This window comes from Hippocampus guttulatus, chromosome 2 (genome assembly GCF_054856545.1).
Source record: "Hippocampus guttulatus isolate MCC_2025c chromosome 2, RoL_Hgut_1.0, whole genome shotgun sequence".
Lineage (NCBI taxonomy): Eukaryota > Metazoa > Chordata > Actinopteri > Syngnathiformes > Syngnathidae > Hippocampus > Hippocampus guttulatus.
Genome location: NC_141262.1, coordinates 9,379,959 through 9,398,789, shown reverse-complemented (window position 1 = coordinate 9,398,789; position 18,831 = coordinate 9,379,959). Strand labels below are relative to the sequence as shown.

At 43.1% G+C, this 18,831-nt stretch overlaps 1 protein-coding gene across 1 annotated transcript; it reads right to left on the bottom strand.

Moving 5' to 3' along the window:
* Nucleotides 1–248: 248 nt before the first annotated feature.
* Nucleotides 249–15,879, bottom strand: cul4b (cullin 4B). Its single transcript, XM_086134976.1, has 20 exons — nt 15,002–15,879; nt 12,209–12,324; nt 12,021–12,124; nt 10,313–10,382; nt 8,174–8,247; nt 7,934–8,096; nt 7,721–7,810; nt 5,816–5,898; nt 5,656–5,723; nt 4,949–5,067; nt 4,658–4,850; nt 4,479–4,583; nt 4,278–4,388; nt 4,103–4,188; nt 3,617–3,724; nt 3,426–3,539; nt 2,772–2,877; nt 2,517–2,689; nt 2,283–2,435; nt 249–1,159 (listed from the first exon to the last, which is right to left on the bottom strand). Exons 1-20 carry the CDS (start codon nt 15,447–15,449, stop codon nt 1,064–1,066), a joined length of 2,580 nt encoding a protein of 859 aa, XP_085991102.1. The 5' UTR covers nt 15,450–15,879; the 3' UTR covers nt 249–1,063.
* Nucleotides 15,880–18,831: the final 2,952 nt, after the last annotated feature.

Sequence of the window (18,831 nt, the reverse complement as noted above, 5' to 3'; positions counted from 1 at the left end):
CTCCTATAACCTGCCTCTGGGATGAACTTGTCACTGCTCTTCTGTCATTTTAAAGCAAGGCTCATGAACTCACAGACTAATTGATTTCTAAAAACAAATCAAACGAAAAGGACAGTTTTAAAAATCATCCCTCAAAACACACAAATTCGACTTATTTCGTCTCAATCGATTCAAACCACATAATTGATCAAAGGAAAATTAGCCCCCAATTAAAAGTTACTTTCAACTTAAGCAAGGAACCTAGCATGTCTGTACAAAGATGTGTTTATTCTTTCGTGTTGTACATTAACACACACTCATTACTTTCCGCAAGCCCCAGAGAACTCTGGTGTGTACTGTGTAATATGGCGGGCGGGGGGGGGGGGGGGGGTGAAATGTTGTGCTTTTGACATTTAAATTGAGTGGACGACCGTAGACTGTGAGCAAGTCTGATAGGTAGGGCATTGTACAAAAGAAAAATACCAAGGATAGCATGATAGTAACATCTTGAATAATGTTTTTATGTCATGTGTTGCCATTCGGTTTTGGCAACCTTAATTTGACAGCACCATGTACTGAAGTCCAATACTTTCATATTTGGCTCGGGTTGATGATACAAGAACATTTTAACGTGTTTGGAGCTTTTCTGAAGGTTTGTTGGCATTTACAAGGGCCTGGGGATGGGGGATGGGGGGTGAGGGAAGATAAAATGGAAAAAGTGACTCGATAACATAGAGCATGTTTCAAAGTGTGGACAAAGACTCTTGAGTTTGAAAATAAATATTCTCTGTCGCTTGGAGAAAAAAAAAAAAAGCAAACGTGTGTATGTGTGCATCCTTTGTCCAATGAGCTTGGAGGCACTGAGAAGTATGGAACAAAACTCTCTTTTGATGGAGGTGCAGTCCACACAATCTTTCGACCCCCCCTGACAAACATCCTGTGGAGCGGCATCCATTCACAGCTCGTCTGTGGCTGGGTTCACGATGACAATGTTAACATCCACTGGGGCAAAAAGGTTCATAGAGGTGGATCACTCATGACCATCGGTACCTCGTTCTCTCCTCACACTTTATTAGTTTGTTCTCTAAGCCACATAGTTGTACTGGTTGGGATTCTCCTTGTCGCGCTCCATATAGTCTCTGTCAATGAGAGACTCTATCCTCTTCTTCAGGTCAGCAGGCTGTGTGCAAAAGCAGAGAGGAGGAACAACATTTGAGGCATACAGTATGTGTAAATATTCTATGTGTTCCACAAATTTAAAATGTATGGGACACCATTTTCACACATTTTATAGTGTTGTATTCAACAATAGAATATCCATGTCGCATTGAACAATTCCTCAAATCAATAGACATTAACATGTTTACCTATCTACGTGTATTATTATATTATGTATATGTGTGTATGTATATCGTATACATGGATCTCACTTTGTTTCTGGAGAGATTTTCTTTTTGTTGTTGTGAAAGCTTATGAAATCCAACATGGCATTTTCGATTGGCCGTAAAATCTGCAACGTTGTGAGGCCTTTCAACTGTGATTACATTTTGCGGTCTTAGTTTTGCAGCAAAATTTGGGGGTGACTGTCAGCAACTCATAAATCTAGTTACGGAACTTGCAAACTGTGTGACGGTTGTCACGTTTTGCTGCATTGTTTGGTGTGCACCAGGCCTAACTGAAGCAGACGTTTGAGTGAAATTATCGTTATCGTTGGAAATATACAGTAGCTCATCTATAGAGGGTGTTGAGCTTATGTGCTCACATATGTTTCGAGGTCACAAATGGTTCACAATGACAAAGGTTGTGCATGGTTCTAAGTGTACGTTGTCATGCGGCACAAGAAGGCATGCTCGGTTACTGCTGTACTTATCTTCATTCGACTGGTCACATTTATGTTTCGGGCAAGAAATGTTTTTCATAAAAATGTTAATTGTAATTCTGAATGTACTACTCTACTACATTGGAGTAGGTTACTAATACTCTACTATGCGTTGTGTGTTACGTACACATTTGGATTGCGTTGCCGCCGTAGGAATGATACAATTTTAAACCGAGAACCCCCTGTGTTGGATCTGAATTGTTTGTGGAGATGCATCTAAAAAAGTGACCCGTAAAGCTGAATTAGCTTGAACGAACCTATATAAAAGCTAGCGATAAGAAATAACAAAACCTGGAATGTCCAGTATTGACGAACAGAAAGCTACTGATAACTGAACAATCAGTGAAGCATTTTGTGCAAATAAACCGCAAAAGCACTTCTGTTTGCTTTGCAGCATTCTTCCCCAAACCAAAGGCCCAATCACCTTGACGGGGAACTTGAGCTGGTTGTACACCTCGGACATGAGAAGGTTATGGCTCAGAGTCTTTCGCATCTTCATGATGCGCACAATGGCGGCGTCAATCTGATACTGTCGATCCTGGAAGACCCTCTCTGTGGTGCTGGCCTGTTCCTCCACCTGCAGTGACGCAAAAACTTTAGAGTTCACTGCCGACATCCCCACTGATGACCCTGTGAGCATGAGACCAAAAAGCTGTACCGTCTCTTTCATCTGGATCTGATTAATTTTGATGCGGAAAAGCCTGTGTTTGAATTCGTCATTGCAAGAGAACTTATCACCGTCCTCCACATCTTTGCTTTTGGGGATTTTGGTCAGGACACGCGCTTTGCCACATGCCAGTGACTGCAGAGTGCGACGCAGCTCACTGTCCTCTGCAAACAATGTGACATCTGTCAAGCAGTCGCTCTCAATCACAGGGACGCAACAACAGGTTGTTGGCTAAACCAAGCATACCTATTCCTGTGGCCAGTTTGATCTCCTCCAAGTTGAACTCCTCTCCTTCGTTGAACATCAGCAGCACTAGTGTTTGGAAAAGTGACACCTGCAGCTCCTTCTTTCCCTGGGGTGACACACAACATTAGAGTTGACATAAGAAGTTCATCAGAGTAGCGGTAAATCTGGTATGTAAGACGAGTTTCCATTCTACTGGTTTTAGACTCAAACAGCCTTGCTCCACCTTGATTGGTCGCTTTTCCACTCCACTTTTTCGGGGCCATGCAGTTACAATGGAACCGCTTTTGAAAACCTCTTCCGAGGTGGCTCCAAAACGCAGGCCAAGCAGGGCTGTGAAGTCACTGCTATCTGATTGGCCGACAGACTAAATGGTCGGTGTTTTAGCAATGTGGCAATAAACTCCACTGTACATGCCCATTTCCTGGATTAAGAGCGCAAGACAAGCGGCGCAAGGTGTGCTTGCGCACATGTAGCTTCAATTACATTGAGAAATACCTCCAATTGACCATATATAGTATCGTCAATTACTTTAAGAATTTCAAACATTTATTAGTGACAACAAATGTTTGAAGAAGCCGCGGGGGTTAAAGTTGAGGGGGAAAAAGTCACGGCTTATTGTCTGAATTTTGGGGTGTTCCTGAATAAAGGACCGACCTCTTTGAATTCTGCTTTTAAGACACAGTGCCCGAGCGTCGACTGCCACTGCAGCTTCCTGCCGCTGTGTTTGCCCAGGTAGAAGGTTTTGAAGATCTCTTGCAGGCGCACCATCTGGACAGAGGCATTCAGTGCAACACTTTTGTTACACATCAGGTTATAAAACGGCCATTACTTAAATATTTGCTCACCTCAGGAGGCAGATGCACTTCCATGGGGATGTAAGTGGGCCAGTAGCCCATTGTGAGGATATTCACAGTCAGTTCGATGTTACCGGGAATGTTTTGGCACTGCATATACTGAAAGAAATACGACATGGCAGTCGAAGGGCATGCTTTGGTGAGGCATTTAGTCTTCTTGTGGATGGTTGAGGGGAAGATGATGATGTTCAGTAATAAATATATGAAGTTCGAAGGTGACGACATAACCCGAATTTGTATGCAAGGCAGAATGCGCCTTGGTCTATCACTGAGCCTCATAGACAAGTAATAATTACAACATATCTTCTGGGCCATAAATATAATTAAATGAAAAATGTAAGCACTGTGGTAACTGAGCATGCGAACAGCCTATTTGCAAATGACGAGTTTTTTTCCCTGTCCGTTTTCTCTATAATGGGGCATTGTAGCTAATTAGCTGCAGGAAACAACGGACCTACTGTATATGTGCATTCTTACCTGTTTGAACTGCACCATGATGTCTTTAGAAAGCTCCATATCTTTGAACATCCCCTCCAGTTTGCTGGTGAATGCTGCCCCACATTCTAGGATGAAAACATACAGTCACTCTCTTTCCAAACTCCCTCCCTTGAATTGTTCATTGAGCATCCTTTCTGTCTTTCTTTCTTTTTACCATGTTTGAGTTTGGACAACATTGACTTCTCAGCATCCACAGAAGCACTTTTTCCGACCAGTAACCTCTTGGCGAGATCTTTCTTATAGAAGGCCTCAAAAACATCTTTTCCTGAAGGAAAGCAAATACCACAATGTAATCAATCATAAATGACCACAAGGGGGAAACACCATCACTGTTTGAAAGCCTGTTAATTATTACCATAGATAAATCTAAATATAATCATGATCTTGTCCAGCATCTTTTCCAATTCCTCATCTGTTGCTTCTTTGTTTCCAGCTCGCAGTTTAGAATCCACATGTTTGGCTGGAAATTAAAACAGCATTTAAAAACAAGAAGTGGACGTGAGGGACTTGAACTCAAATTTCAGAAAATCTCACCTATGAGCTCTGCGGGCTTATTTGGCCGTTTGTTGATGAATGTTTCGAAAGCCTCCTTCATTGCATTCACAAACTTCTCGTTCTTCATGAAGCATACATCGATGATGTGGTCCACCTTGTCTTTGAAGTCGAGCAACTCCTGTACCATCGTTTTGTCTTTTTCAGGGTTGATCACGATTGTGCTTCCAAAAGCCTGCAGGATGAGTTCAGAGTATGTTCTGATAATCAAACTTTCAGAACAAAGATAACAGTACCACCCATCATATTCACAAAATGGAGACCCACATGTACCTTTATGTATTCGATCCAGTGTTGCAGGAGAACCTGAACGCCACCTCGCACTCGGCTGAAGAGTTGATAGAGGAGAGACAGATCCTGAATCCTATTTTCATCCAGCAGGTGCGTCAAGCCTGGAACAAAAATTCACATCCAGTCAAAATAAAGACTCCATCCAGTCTGATTGCGGTGATGGGTAATATCACAGTAACTTAGAATAGTAAATAGTAGGGCTGGGAGATATGACCTTAAAATAAAAACTCTTTTTTGCCCACCTCGATACATGGTTTGGGTATAAATTGTTTCACTTGTGGCATTTTTCCTCAGTGAATAACGGGAAAGTAACACTACGTTTCCTTCGATCATATCGAGGAAATTCCCAAGTCTAACTAGAACCTAGCAGCATCTGGTAAAACATGAAAATCTACACACAGACTTCGGTTGGTGTTGTGTATTTCCGGTGCTGTTTACATGTCTTGCCACATTTGGCTGTGTCTGCTTGTGGTATGCTTCTTGTCCTTGTGCATTTGCAAGCGGTGAGGCAAACAAATCTGTGATTGGGACCTCCTCTGTGCCAAACATCCTTGTCCTGTGACGCTTCGTTTATCTAACCTCTTTTCAAAGACTAATTACACAAGTGCTTTTGTTTTTTTTTAAATATTTATTTTGGTAATCTCTGTAATGGAGCAAGTCATAGTTTTCACATTTTAGCTACTGCTTACCTTTTTGCAGAGTTGCTGTGAGATGTTCACCCAAAAGCTGCTTCTCCACTGTGGCAATAAGAGGTTTTCTACAATGCAAAGAAAGAATGATTGGACATGCCTTTATTTATTCCATTTATTTTATCGGAATGAACTGGCAAAAGTGAAGTTGAACACTCACTGTGTGCTCTGGTCTAGATAGGTAATGACTCGGTCCGCCTCCTCCTCCAAGCGTTTGTTGACGTGGTGCAAATACTCGGGTACCTGCAAGCATACGATGGCCGAGCAGTGAGATTTACTGTACAATAGCTCTTGATAGGAAGTGAACTAAATTTGGTGATGCCAGTCCAAAGGAACTCCAGGCAGGTCTGATTTCTTTCAACCAACTCCGAAAGAAAACTAGGGATGATGGTGATAATGACAAAGTCAAATCTAAAATAATGAAATTTATGTGGAATAAAATGATTACAATTATAATAAAAATAATCCTGTGATGTACTGCAGTAATATTCTGTGGTAAAACACAATTTTAGGTACTTCTATGAGTACTCTGAAGGTTTAACACATATGAAACAGAGGTACAGTAATCCCTCGCTTATCGCGGGGGTTACGTTCCAAAAAGAACCAGTGATAAGTGAAATCCGTGAAGTACGATTTATTTTAAAAAAGCAAAAAAATGTGAGAGGGACGAAATTTCAACTGTGCTGTAGCACATTTGACAATAAAGTTGTATTTGGTACTTGATAATTCAGCTTTATTTTTTACAGTTATGATACAATACTGAACTATGTATACAATGCAGAGGTGATTGCTCTAAGACTACAAGGGAAGCTCAGCTTCCCCTAAAATGTCAAAAAGTAGGTGATCAAATATATGTGTGTACGTACAATTGTGTGGACATGTCATTGACTAAATATGTGCTACAACACGCTCAACTTTTGTTCCGAATCAGCTTCTTATTACTGGTTACGACGCGACTCTCTCCTCATTCATCCCACAGCTTCACTTTGCTTTAAACTGTGTGGACGCTGAGCGTCGACTGCGCGGACGCTGGGCGTCTTGAGAGTTCAGTGCAGGTTGTCCCAATGCATTGAAACGAGACGAGTCTTTGGATAAATGCTGGTTTTGTCCCGCCGATTGGACGCTCAGCGTCTCTGGGAGTCTATGGACAGTGGGCGTTTATGGGCTGGCCCGGACACTGAGCCTTTCTGCATGATGATTGGATGATCTGTCTGAGGCGGAATCTCTTTTGGAGTGACAGCGAAATGAGCCAATCACCGATCTTATGGTGAAGGCATCCTTTTCATTTTTTTGAAAAGGAATGGAGAGTAGAATTCACGTATAAATAAACGGACACATTTTATGATGTATGCCCAAATTGAGCTTCCCCTCCTTGACAGACCAGCATCCGCCACTGATACAATGAAACCAAAGACCAAAAATTTGCAAAGGTAAATTTGGCAAGCTGTACAGAGACGAGGTGCGGAGACTGTTCATGTTGGCCAGTCCTTTAGCCAATCAGGATGCAGATCACAATTGACTGTTTAAAAAAAAAAAGCATTAAAAAAACTGCACTAAAAAATCTGTGAAACAGCAAAGCCGCGGAAGGTGAACCGAGTTATAGCGATGGATTACTGTATCCCTGTCGTGAAGGGAGTGGTTGTGATTTATTTCAAATAACTAGGAAAGAAGACCGATGATGATGGTAATAATGATGATAATTTAAATGACGATACCGGTAAGTTAAATCTAACATAACAAAAATCATATTATAAATTAAGTACCATTAATGGTTAAAACATTGAACAGAAGACTATTGTGATTTTCTGTGGTATAACAGTGAATATCAAGCATTTCAATGAGTACTCCTTTCTATTTAGTTGCATTTTGTCAACGTAAGTTGTAATACACCCGGAGTGTGTATTATATTTCCAAAATTATTCCAAATCAAGGCATCCTGCCCCAGTAGACGTCTGCCCCCAACACCACCGCAAATAAATACCCTGTCAACGAGTTGAGGAAATACAGATTAGTGTCATGTTTGTCCAGTTCTTCATGCTGACAAGAATACAGTCACACAGCTCACCTCTCGCTCTTGCATCAGCCTCTGGCCCTCTGCAGCATACAGGCGATTTGTCTCCTCCAAAAAGCGCTGCTCAAAGGAGTCTTGATAAATCTATGAGAGTCAGAGCACAGAGCACTTTCACTAAAGTCATCTGTCAAGAAGACGGTGGCGGGAAGACGCAGCCAAAAGGTGACATGCGCCATCAGCACAACAATACTGGACAGTTGGGATTACCTGCAGGTCCGAGAGCATGCTCAGCAGGCTCCTCAGCAGACTGCGGTCTATGGCCTCGCCGTTTCGCTCCCTCTCAATGAGCAGCAGAATGCCATCGATGGTTTTACTCTGGACCTTCAGGTCGCTGATGATGTAGAACCTGAAGAGCTCCAGACCCATGTCCCTACACAAGATAAACAGGCTTATGAGCAGGCGCTTCATTGGAGGTTCGCAGTAGGGAATTGGTCGCTGATCACTCACCAAATGGATGGCAGCATAGAGTTTTGTAAAACATAGGTGCGGTCCAAAAATAAAAATATACCCCTGATCATGATCTGCGGAGCAAAGTAAATCTGAATTAAAACAAATCCAGCAATTTTCCATCGCTCCATTCCTCATTTGGGTTGTAGGCAACAGACCGTGTACACCCTGGATAGTTCAACAGTGAATCACAGGGAACACATTTTCACAATTTCTCTTCAATAAACCTCACAGGCATGCTTTTGGGATGCAGGAAGCATTGAGAAACCATACAAACTCCACACAGGAGGGAGTGATCTGAGATTGCAACCTGGGACCCCTTGACGATGAGGCATATGTGCCAAGTTGCTCACCATCAGGATTAAACTAAAATAACAGAAATTCATACCAAGAGGTGTTCCTAATTTTTTACTTAGTCTTAGTTAGGTACATGCAAAATATTAGAAAGACCTATCCGTGTTCTACGTCTCTAATAACCACCAAAATAAAGTTCATTGTTCAATTAATAGCTCTGTCAGTGTCAATCAAAACTGGACATTCGCGATAAAGGTCAATAAAAGTTAAGAAACAATGTTATAGATCAGGGGTGGGCAAACTACGGCCCGCGGGCCGGATCCGGCCCGTTGGTCTTTTTAATCCGGCCCGCCGAAGATTGGTGCACAATTAAGGTTTGATTGCATTCATTTCGTTTGGACTTGTAATGACAGGTATTTCAACACCAGGTGGCGCATTTACTTCAAGTTGCAGAGCACAGGGAGGGAGGGGAAGATGAAGAAAGAGGGAGAGAGTAATGACCATGGAAGGGAAAGTGATATGTATCCGATTAAACGAACCGGGTAACAAAGTACGAAACATTCAGGAGACGCCTGGAGTCGGAAAGACTCAAATCTATGAGACTTTGAAAAACAAGGAAGCGATTCTTACTCAGTCCGATTCTGGCAATTTCCATGCTCAGAGTGAATTGCTTGTGGCTCGAGGAAATGAACATTTCCTAGAATGGTTTGATTGTTATCATGTTAAAAACTTTCCGCAAACTGGACCGCTAATAAGAGTCGGAGAGCAGTCAAATGTGTAGAGCGTGAACAACAGGGGGCTCAGTACACATCCTTGAGGAGAATCGGTGCCGAGTGTGATGGTGGAGGAGAATGTTACATTATTACTGGCATACAAAGACATTGTGCTATCTTCTTTATTTCTATTTCTATTTCTAACTTTTGGCCCGGCCCTCCACAATATTTTCTGCTTCTCATTTGGCCCCCCCGGGAAAATAATTGCCCACCCCTGTTATAGATGAACCGCAAAGGTTGAGTATATTACAAAGAGACAAATATTCAATTATAAGCATCTGCCAGATGGCACGAGTGATCCAAGAGTCATCAACCCACTTTCACACACACAATTAATGTTTCCAGATTTTAATATTGTGAGCACTTGAAAGTTTGAGACCCAACCAGCCTGAATATATTGTGTTTTACAACAGCACCTAACAGTGTTGATAATTCCATCTGCACCAATGCATGAATTAGCGTAGCCCCATGCTTCCGTGAATTGGGGAGGCCCAGGAAGCCTGCTCACACACAGTCCTTTCTTCATAAAAAGCTAATCGTGATAGTTCAGTCATATGGCCATGAACGTGGATAAGGACACATCCGGACTCTGATATCTATGATGTTTTTTTTTTTTTTTTTAAATGGGAAGGATTTACCATGACCCGTGTTACAGAAGGGATGCCAACTTCTGTGGAGCCACTGACGCGTTGCTCACAGAGTTGGAGCGCCTTCGCGGTATTACCATAAGGTACTGGTAGTTAGAAATTATGATATCACATTAGTTTTTACCCTAAAATTCAGAGTAAGGTATTGGTACAAGCACTTGGTACAACACTACATTGGAGCAGATCAACTTGAAAATATTTCCAATCGGAAAAACTGTTCAAGAATGTACAGTGTTGTACCCACTGTAATCGAACAGAATGTGATGACAGACAATGCCCACATACTGCTGTAAATTGGGGATTTCTCCATTGTGAGACAAATAAAGGTTTTCTTATCTTATCTTGTACTGTATGAAGCAGCGTTAAGTGAAGTAAAAAGAGCATGTGCAAATTTATTTGTGAGACCCAAATGCATTAAAACCTACCATTTGTCTGCAGTGATCCTGCCAGCACTTGTCAATTTTCTTCAGAAAAAGCAAACTGTCCAGGGCACCCGTGAGAATGGCATTAAGGCAAATGTCAGATTAGTACTATATTAATGACGCACTCAATGAATTTACAGTTGCGAGAAAAAGTATGTGAACGCTTTGGAATTACCTGGATTTATGCATAAATTGGTCATAGAATGTGTTCTGATCTTCATCGAATTCACAACAATAGACAGCTACTTGAACTAATACCACACAAACTGTGTTCGCTATTTTTATTGAACATAACATGTAAACATTCACTGTGCATGGTGGAAAAAGTAAGTGAACCCTTGGATTTAATAACTGGTCGACCGTCTTTTGGCAGCAATAACCTCAACCAAACGTTGCCTGGAGTTGCAGATGAGACCTGCACAACGATCAGGAGGAATTTTTAGCCATTATTGACAAACTGTTTTAGTTCAACAATGTTCTTGGGATGTGAGGTGTGTATCGGTCTCTTGAGGTTAGGACTCTGACTGGGCCACTCCATAAGGCGTAATTTTTTTCTGTTGAAGCCATGCTGTTGTTAATTTACTTCTATGCTTTGGGTAACTGTCCCGTTGCATCACCCAACTTCTGTTGAGTTTCAATTGGTGGGGAGATGGCCTTAAGTTCTTCTGCAAAATGTCTTGGTAAACTTGGGAATTCATTTCTCCTTTGATGATGGCAACCTGTCCAGGCCACGAGGTAGCAAAGTAGCCATCATCCATACTTCACTTGTGATGCTGATGATGATGTTGGTGTGCTGTGCCTTTTTTTTTCTCCACATGTAGTTTTGTGAGTTCCGACCAAACAACTCAACTTTGGTTTCATCTGTCCCCGGAATATTTTGCCAGTAGTGCTGTGGAACATCCAGGTGATCTTTTGCAAATTCCAAACGTGCAGCAATGGGGTTTTTTTGGACAGCAATGGCTTCCTCAGTGGTGTCCTCCCATGAATTCCATTCTTGTTCAGTGTTTTACGTATTGTACAGTCTTCCAGAGATACTGGCATGTGCCAGAGAATTTTGTAAGTCCTTAGCTCAGACTCGAGGATTCTTCTTCACCTCTCTGAACATTATGTGCTGTGCTCTTGCAGTCATCTTTACAGGACAGCCACAATTAGTTAGAGGAGCAACAGAACTGAAATTTTTCAACTTATAGACAATTTGTCTCACCGTGACCTGGTGGACATCAAGGCTTTGAGAGATACTTGTGTAACCCTTCCCAGCTTTATGCATGTCAACAATCCTTAATTGTAGGTCTTCTGACAGCTCTTTTGTGCGAGGAATGGTTCATATCAGACTTCATCATATCATCTTGAGAATGGCAAACTACAAACTGGTGTGTTTTTTTTTTTATAGGGCAGGGTGCTTTACCCAACACCGTCAATCTCGCCTTATTGATTGGACTCCAGGTTGCTGACTTCTGACTCCAATTAGTTCATTAGCCGAAGGGTTCACATACTTTTTCCACCTCGCACTGTGAAGGTGACAACATGAGAACATATAACTATGGGTGGTATTAGTTCAAGTAGACAGAGTTTGTCTGTTGTTGTTGAATTAGATGAAGATCAGAACACATTTTATGTTCATTTTATGCAGAAATCCAGGTACTTTCAAAGGGTACACATACTTTTTCTTGCAACTTTAATAGGCCTGTCTTGTGAAAAAAAAAAAGGATATTCTCTGAACTGATTGATCTGAGCCTTGATGTGATCTTCACACACGGCCCTCAGCTGTTTGTAAAGCTTGGCAGAGATCTTGTGGGAGCACAGGTTCTCAACGGCCTGCAGAAGAGATAAATGACAATATGAGGTCTAGGCATATGAAGAAGAGGAAAGAGCGATCAGTGGTAAGATGGGATGCATTACCTGGTAGAGCTCCTCCAGGTTGTACTTGATTGATGTGCTGTTCTGAATGGCCTCCACTGCCTCCTTCAGCTTCTGCCACGTCTCTTGTGTGTAGTTCTCTGGTAACTTGGGCTTTTCTAGGTGCAGAACAACACAGGTGTGTTTTCATCTGGCTCTTCAACGTAATGACAAATTAAGTTATACCTTTTAAAGTCGCAATGCTCAGTACTGACAGACATTGGTAGAGAGGTAAATAATTGAAAAACATGCATTTTATGGAAGTTGTAATCTAGAGAGGTGTAACATACCAATGCATTCTACTGAGACTAGTTTATGTTAATTGACACATACAGTAAATTAATGTATCACGTATTTCTGCTTCAGATTTTGAATTCTGTGTCTTAAAAATAGCTTAAAATACATTGCTGCCTAGAGCTATCATTTTTCCAATGAGAGTCATATCCCATCCATCCATCCATCCAATATCTGAACCGCTTATTATCACGAGGGTTGCGGGCAAGCTGGAGCGTATCCCAGCTGTCTTCGGGCAACAGACAGGGTACTGAAAGTCATATTCTACCATATTAATTTGACACAAGAGCAAAAATACCTTTACACAACTAGAAATGAATGGTTCTAGAGACATGACATCCACCCTGCCATGTTGAATGCAAATTTTTCACATTGCACACGAGGTTCAGGCACTGTCATTGAATTATCTTAGTATGGGATAATGCCATCGATCCAGATGTGTGTGTGTGTGTGTGTGTGTATATATCCATCCATTTTCCGAACCGCTTGATCCTCACTAGGGTCGCGGGGGGTGCTGGAGCCTATCCCAGCCGTCTTCGGGCAGTAGGCGGGGGACACCCTGAATCAGTTGCCAGCCAATCGCAGGGCACACAGAGACGAACAACCATCCACGCCCACACTCACACCTAGGCACAATTTAGAGCGTCCAATCAACCTGCCATGCATGTTTTTGGAATGTGGGAGGAAACCGGAGCACCCGGAGAAAACCCACGCTCGTCAACAGCAAACAACTTCTGCTATTCCCTCAAGTGATGGAGTAAGTGCATTTGTTACACATGCGGTAGTCATGATGTTGAAGAATTATGTTCGCTTAGTTTGCCTCCTTCAGGTACAGGTATACATAGCAGAAAGATGGCGGCAAAACATGGCACCCTCCTCTAGGAGAGGCGCGCCCTATTACATATAATTAGTGATTACTTCACCAACAATCACATAAATGTGTGATGTCACATCCGTTTAACTTTGCGCGAATGCGCTATTTCTGTCAAATATGCTAATAATATTGATGAACGTTAAATTGAGCCAGATGAGGTGGCTCGGGCATCTGATTAGGATGCCTCCCTAGTGAGGTGTTCTGGGCATGTCACACCGGCAGGGGGCCCCGGGGACGACCCAGGATACGCTGGAGAGACTATGTTGGCATGGGAACGCCTCGGGATTCCTCGGGAAGAGCTGGAAGAAGTGGCTGGGGAGAGGGAAGTCTGGGCTTATTTGCTAAAGCTGATGCCCCCGCGACCCGACTTCTATAAGCGGTAGAAAATGGATAGATAGATGGATGAAATGATGTCGCGTATGTGTTGAATAATTTAACTACCGAATACATACATTTATAGCTGTGCCATATAACAATAAATGTTGCAGGCCATACAATGCAATCTTCTATTGGTTCTATTTTTTTCATGTGTGGGACATTGGGTAATGTAGCATCCTAGAAGGGAATGCAGCAACTGTCGCCTTTTAATTGGGTCATCCTTGTGCCTAACTCTCCAGGCAACTGTTACGCGAATGTAATGGTTGGATAACGTGTGAGTTGATTGGTCATGTCTGGGAAGTGGGTGCAGGGATGACGTTCATGTGGCACTGCTCTCAATCTCTGTGGCAAATCTTCTCTGGTGGTTTCTTGTAATACAAGCACAAAGTTGATGCGAGTAGTGTGCCGTGCTTTTTGTCCACAAAATGAAAGGAGCATACTTACAATATTTATGTGGTCTTTTCAAAACAAGATTCTCAGACTAATTATTCTCTGTTCCTCACCTCCCAGAAGGCATTGAACACTGTACCAATTATCTGAACAACATTCTCTCCTCGTCCGGGATGCAAGTTCAAAATATTCCTATTGTAGTCAAAAATTCACCAATGGTGCAACAAGTTTCCAGGCGGTGCTAGAAATTTTTCAATGCTGCTGATTTGCATTTTTACACTGCCTATTTGTTTGTTGCTTATTTTTAGTTACCTTTAATTTTGTTGTTGTATGTAAATAAATGTGAATTCTAACTAAATGGACAAAAGAGAAAAGATTGGCATTAATTTCATGTAATTTTAAGGGAGATCATTAATTCAGGAAATGTACTTATCGGAATATAAAATGACTTACACTGGGATGAAACATTTTCTCCATCTTTTACCGGACCAGAGTCACATATTTAACATGGGTGCATGATTGTGTACTAGCTAGATGTATGATGTTGATGCTTTATGATCCTTTGTTTTGTATGTGTGTGTGTGTGTTGCCACCATCTTGTGGCACATAGATAGATATTCCCTATTTCCTGTGCATGGTGAGGGTTCACTGTTTTTCTCTTTACTTTAGTGTAACATTCAGGAGCAAAATATAAGCTATATTTGAGCCAATACGGAGCTGCATTTAAAACACATCAGCTAGGCTCTGGGAATTTTTGCCAATGGACTTAAGTTGTGTGTGTGTATATATATATATATAAATTTATTGGGGGGGCTACAAGCTTAAATGGTGTGCATTATGACAATATTATTATGGTGTACCTTTGAAATTCTTGATAACTAGTTTCTTAGCGGCGCCGGGCTTGGTGTTGGAGAAGGTCCCCGAGCCCACCGCGCTCTTGGTCAGTCCGTTGGCATGGTGGCCCCCCACGCCGGCGGCCAGCAGCACGGCTTTGCTTTTGTTGTTGGAGCACGAAGCAGCGGCAGCCTCCTCGGCCATTTTCACATCCAGCCCGATGAAGTCCAAGGAGTCCTCGAACCGCAACTTCTTCTGGATGTGCACCGGCGACGAGGACGCGGAGGAAGTGAGGGTCTTAGGAGGCGAAGGGGAGATGGTGTCGTTGGTCTCTTCCCTCTCTGATCCGTTTATTTTCCTCTTCTTCGAAGATATAATGTTGCCGCTGTCGTTTTTGACATCAGTAGCCGTTGCTCTTGCCTCCTGGGTTGGCGGTGGTGGGGGGTTAGGGGAAGATAAACCTGTTGGAAACATGAAAGAACGGGGAATACTAATTCTTAGCAGCCAGTCTTCTGATCGGAAACTTTCCAAAGCTAGTGAGGAGAACGAGCTCAACGTTGACGGGCGCTTCTTGAGCTCCACGTGAAGCCGCCCTCAGCTTGTTTCTTGTATCCCGCGGAGGACAAAGATATGAGAGTGTAAATTGTCAAAGTACAAGCTCCACTTGCAGCTAGCCTGCTCTCTTTCTTGTTATTGCTACTGGCATCCAAAAGAAAGATGGTGGCCTATTGCTTCCTCTTCTCGCCTCGCTTGTCTTCAACCGCGTTGTCAAATCGTCCGGCGAACAACACTTGACAAAAGGAGCCGCTTGAAAATAACTCTTCCTAAAGGAGTAAAGTTAGGACATTAGTGGAATCATACGGGAGTGAAGAGGCTACTGGTAACCACAAATAAAAACGGATCATAAAAACTACTCGGTGACCCCACCGGAAGTACTTTGTCCGAAAGTACTTTTTGGACCAACGTGTTTTTTAGGGGGGCTATTTTGGCCGCAAGATGGCGCCATACAATGATTACAGTACATTACAACAGCGTACCGTTGCTCCAGCACAGTCTAACGAAAAGTACACAACTCAACTTTATTCAGTTGGTGGGTGGATGGATGGATGAATAGATAGATTTCTGAATAAATTAATCATAAATTGTTGTCTGATCATATAGAATAATCAGAGTCTGCTTAAACTAATAGCACACTAGCAATTATAATTTAAAGAACATAACATGCAAACATTCAGAGGACAATGAGAAAAAAGTAAGTGAAACACATAGTCGACTGTCAAAAATGTCCCCTGTCAAAGTACCCCCCAGGATAACAACAGGAACGACCGCAGATATTAAATAGGTAGATATGACACATCTTTGAGCTGTGTACCTATGGCCGGATCATGCGTGTGACAACACTCCGCCACCGCATAGCTGTACCGCTGCCCTATAGGGTGTTTTAATTAATATAATAAAGAGGATAAAAAAATTAATTTCTTCAATTAATTGATTTCTACAATTCAATCTCTGTTGTCATATTTCTGAATGAAATATTACGTCCACCACACATGCCTGCGATTCTCAAAATTGGTCTGGCTACGCCTTGATTAAAATCACCAAAATTGCAATGCACTATCTGCACCACAATTTAGACCTAATTTTAGCCGGACTAAATTCCGGTCTAGTTTCTGTCACCAAATTGTTAGGTGTGCCGGGGACTCGTAACCTGCCAGAACGTGCAGCGAGGCGCAATACGGATTGACAAATCTCCAAATGTAGTAAACTAGACTTGCCACGGCACGAAAATGAAGAGGTGACATTTTTTTACGAGGAGCACATGAGCGCCTGTCTACAAAAATAGAACCATAAGTATTTGTGATTATTACATACAGTATATGTACAATAAGAAAACTTTATTACCAAGGGTGCCTTGTGCTGCAAAAGGCTGTGTACAATAACGTACAGTTACAAAGAATCCAGGAGTAACATATAAATAGATAACATTCCAAATGTATATACCGTATTTTCACGACCATTCGACGCACCGTATGGTTGGGCGCAGTCTCATTAATGGGTGCTATTTCTGTATTTTACACATAGACAAAACGCACTGTATTATTGGGCGCAATTTTAAAGTGGTAAAACATACGCCAGCTTAAACATACGGCATGCATGCGCGCACGCTAAAAACACGTTAGCTTGTAGCATGCCAAGACATACAGATACAAGCTAAAAACACGTTTTTAAAAAGGCAACGGAAAACTGAGTTCCGTTGTATTTTATTTAGCCATCGTACAATGTACTCACGTTTTTCGATCAATCATCACCCAGAAATCCATCAAAGTCCTCATCCTCTGTATCAGAATTGAACAATTGTGCAAGTACCGGTAATCCATCAAAAACGCCGTGTTCCCTCTCGTTGTCAGTCACTCTCATTGCCATGTGGCTCCACAGAAATGATGCCGGCTTTGCCAAAAACTCGAACAACAGTGCAAGCAGACACGTTCGTCCAAGCAGCCACAATTCATTCGCAAATTGTGGCGTAACTCGCCCGGCGCTGCCTCTCACTCTTTGTAAAGTTGTGTTTGCCATCGATCATTCATTGTTCCCATGCCGTTCGCAACTTTACTTTGAACGCCCGGTTGATGCCGATGTCCAGCGGTTGGAGTTCTTTAGTCAAGGCTCCGGGAATAACGGCAAGCTCAGAGTTCATTTGCTTGACTTGGTTTTTCACCGCTGCTGTGAGATGGGCACGCATGCCAAAAGCATAACTGATGGCTTGAAGTTTGAACTGAGCTTCGTAGGCGTGTCTCTTTGTAGAATTTATTTTCGGGGGTTCTTAGAAACCAAAACCGAAGTTGTTTTGCAACAATGCACATAGCCACACTCTATACAGGTGTTGGTACCTGCTTGTAGCGTGCCTTTAGCGTCCACTTACACGCCCACCCTTCACTCATTGGCGGACTGCTTCCCCGCATGCCTGTCCACAGTCACTTCCGCCTTTTCTCTATATAAACAGCGTGTCGGCTGTCAGTCAGGTTTTGGAACTCAGCGCATAGACAAGACGCTTCGCATCATAAGGCGTCCTGTCCATTTTGGAGAAAATTTTAGACTTTTAATGGCGCCTTATAGTCGTGAAAATACGGTAAGTGAAATTGGCTAAAAAACATGGACTTCGAACACTTTGATGACCCTTCCAACCCTTTAATGACTTCCAACCCTACTGACCACAAGACATTTGACCCTGAGAACAACTTGGACCCGGACAATAACTTTTTCCAAGACCGACCGACCGCAAGGGAGCCAGCGACGACCGACCGTGAGGGAGCCAGTGATGACCGCGAGGAAGCCAGCGACAACTGCAGGGAAGCCAGCGACCACGAGGAAGCCGGGAGACAACCAGCCAGCGACCACCGCGAGGGAGCCAGCGACGACCGCAAGGAAGACCGAGACGACTGAGAGGAAACCAGCGACAACTGCAGGGGAGCCAGCGACCGCGAGGGAGCCGGGAGACAAACAGCCAGCGATGACCGCTAGGGAGCCAGAGACGACCGAGAGAAGCCAGCGACGACCGCAAGGAAGACCGAGACGACTTAGAGGAAACCAGCGACAACTGCAGGGGAGCCAGCGACCGCGAGGGAGCCGGGAGACAAACAGCCAGCGATGACCGCTAGGGAGCCAGAGACGACCGAGAGAAGCCAGCGACGACTGCAAGGGAGCCAGTGACCGCGAGGGAGCTGGGAGACAACCAGCCAGCAGCCGCGAAGGAGCCAGCGACGACCGCAAGGGAGCCAGCGACGACCGCAAGGGAGCCAGCGACGACCGCAAGGGAACTGGGAGACACCCAGCCAGCCAGCGAGCCTGAGGGAGCCGG